The sequence below is a fragment of the Ochlerotatus camptorhynchus genome, unplaced genomic scaffold (assembly GCF_037179485.1).
Source record: "Ochlerotatus camptorhynchus isolate MF236.1 unplaced genomic scaffold, CSIRO-AGI_Acam_v1.1 ptg000135l, whole genome shotgun sequence".
Classification (NCBI taxonomy): domain Eukaryota; kingdom Metazoa; phylum Arthropoda; class Insecta; order Diptera; family Culicidae; genus Ochlerotatus; species Ochlerotatus camptorhynchus.
In genome coordinates this window covers 919,548-922,170 of record NW_027040625.1, presented here as the reverse complement: position 1 = coordinate 922,170, position 2,623 = coordinate 919,548, and the positions used below count along the sequence as shown (strand labels likewise).

General features: G+C 38.4%; 1 protein-coding gene across 1 annotated transcript; it reads right to left on the bottom strand.

Annotated features, from left to right (window-relative positions):
- Positions 1-1,470: 1,470 nt before the first annotated feature.
- On the bottom strand, positions 1,471-2,203 carry LOC135700392 (uncharacterized). Its single transcript, XM_065220885.1, has 2 exons — positions 2,009-2,203; positions 1,471-1,953 (listed from the first exon to the last, which is right to left on the bottom strand). Exons 1-2 carry the CDS (start codon positions 2,201-2,203, stop codon positions 1,471-1,473), a joined length of 678 nt encoding a protein of 225 aa, XP_065076957.1.
- Positions 2,204-2,623: the final 420 nt, after the last annotated feature.

Genomic DNA, 2,623 nt, shown 5'->3' with positions numbered 1-2,623 from the left:
TCGGTTCTATCGTTGGCTGCTGCAAGCTATGAGATAATTTTTCAGTCGGTTGAAAAATTAAAAAGTGCACATCATAAATTTATCACTAGAAAATCAATAATGCTGCGCAAGTCATGAAATAAGCGTAAAATTCAAACTTTAAGCAATTTTGTACCAAGGCTCCTTTTTATTTTTACAGTCAGGCGAAATTTCATCGGTAACCCATCAAGAGTGCATACAGCTGCATCGATTTTCGGTATAAATTTGCGCAACCGAAATCCAGCACATAATGTGATGTATTATACACGAACGTATTATCATATAATAAACTGTATTCTGATAAAAATGTGATTTCTTTAAAACAAAACAAACGAAAATTACTGTTCTTCCAGCAAAACGATTGCCAATTCATTTTACTGGATAATCGGTACATTTTGCTGGTTTTTCAGTTAAGTGCTGTCAAATTAGCTCTGGATCAATTTGCTGGCCGTTCAGCAAAAGCATGTTGTTGGAAGGATTGCTGGATTTCCAGCTCGGCAAAATCCAGCAAAATGTTGCTGGTTTCCAGCGAATAAAAATGGGTGTGTAGACTTCATTTTAGCGATTACCAACGTATCGTGTGTATAACGCCGAAAGTAATCCTGGCTCATGAGCTTATACGCTGAGAAAATACGGTGCACAAACGATAAATCGACGGCTTCGGCTAGCTTAAATGTCCTCTATATATACATGGACCCCTCAAGACCGATTCGGATACATCATCGTGAAAACGGAGTTTTGATGGTTGCTGTAAGGACTGCTGCCAATGTGGACAATTTGACAACAATAGTTGGATGCCTAGCTCCATAAGTTAATGTGATGCAATTGTGCAACTTCCAAGATGAGTCTGTTTTTGACTGAAGAATTTAAGCAGCACCCGTAAAAATCGTGCCATTACTCGATAAACTTGTTAATTTCTTCGGAAAAAGTCATCGGAGCTGTTGACGTGCAATATATAACAGTACACGATCTGTCAATGCTCACGAATGAATTGTATTTGTATGAAGAGCTTTGAGTGGGTTGGTTTATTTCCTTTTAATTCCGTTATAATTGCTTATCTTTTGACAGATACGCGTATTTCGTCTACTACTTGCAGACTTCATCAGTGCCAAGTACTCAACACCACTTGGCACTGATGAAGTCTGCAAGCAGTAGACGAAATACGCGTATCTGTCAAAAGATAAGCAATTATAACGGAATTAAAAGGAAATAAACCAACCCACTCAAAGCTCTTCATAAAGGGATTCCGTTAAGAGGTTCGACAAATTTAAAGGATGTATTTGTATATTGAATCATACTAAATGAAGCATTTTTTTTCCATAGCAATTAAAACAATCTCTTGATGTAATAAAATAGTCACATCATTTTTGAACGGTTCATATTTATTATTTCAATTAAACATTTTAAGAGAATCAAATTCCAACTACAAGGAATTCAAGCAACCGATAACAATCATTCTTGCAAAGCTGCACAGAGAGCTTCCTGAATCATACCTTTGTTGGCTCTAATCTTAAGGACGTTCTCGAGATTTTGATCCTTAAGACGGTTTCTTGGTTTTGTCAGTACAATGTTGAATTGGCTGAAATCACGTTCTACAGTACATTGCGTCGCTGCTGCACCGAATACAACCCTGGCCAGTTTCCACATCTCTGAATCTTCAAAGCGTTTTTGAGCCCAGTAATGCACGATACTGAAATCTTGAATATCAGCATCTACCCGTTGTTGGTACTGGAGATTCCTTAGCCTAATTTCTAAGGTGTTGCTTTTTGGAATCGTTGCAGAGCTTTCGCCGAGCCTCGAAGACAAGTAACAATTGAGGCTAAACTTGCCCTGTGATGTAGATGGCACACCCTCATTTGCTGGTAGAGGTGATGGATCTTGATGCGATGTTTGTGATTTGTTGGTAAGCTTATTGTACACTGCTAGCAAATAATCCTAGAATGGAGAATCAATGCTTTAATTTCCTATCAACGCATGTTTGAATATTCACACATAATACTATGCGTTCTTTCTGCGACGATGAGAATAAATTCGAACCATGAAATGAAAACCGGGGATCCATGAACACCGCTGTCTGAAAAGCGTAATTACCGAACAGGGCTTTTTCACGATGTTGCATGGATTCCAGGATCGCAGTTCGGAACATGTTCGATTCTAACGCAGATACTCTGCCAAATGCGGTCATCCAGAGGCCAAAAAAATCACTGAGTGTACCTTTCTTTCTGTATCGCAACCGTGCACTCATATTATGGTGCGAATGCTTCCACAAACGCCTCAATGAAATCCCAATAAGAGGTGAGATCTATAAAAATGAGATGAAATTTATCAACGATTGAAAAAGTTTGTAAAATATGTACTTTACTCAACGATAATTTATGTACTCACCCAGTTCGTTGTAATCCTGGCCAAGTTTATCGAAAATATCTTTATTGTTAAGCACACACTGGAATAGGAGGATACTTTCCACCAGAAACCTCGAAAAAGTTCTTGTACTTGGCATTACGTAAAGACGTGACCAGCTTTGTAAGAAATATGATTTTAACTTGATGACCCCTATCCTTGCACACATCTGAGACAACTAGTTGTGTGGTATGCGCTCCACAAC

Bases quoted from the DNA above. Each gene is read 5' to 3' on its own strand.
- LOC135700392 (XM_065220885.1), bottom strand. From the start codon at position 2,203: ATGACCGCATTTGGCAGAGTATCTGCGTTAGAATCGAACATGTTCCGA. The intron at 1,954-2,008 runs GTGAATATTCAA...TCTCCATTCTAG, and splicing joins AAGAACGCATAGTATTATGT to GATTATTTGCTAGCAGTGTA.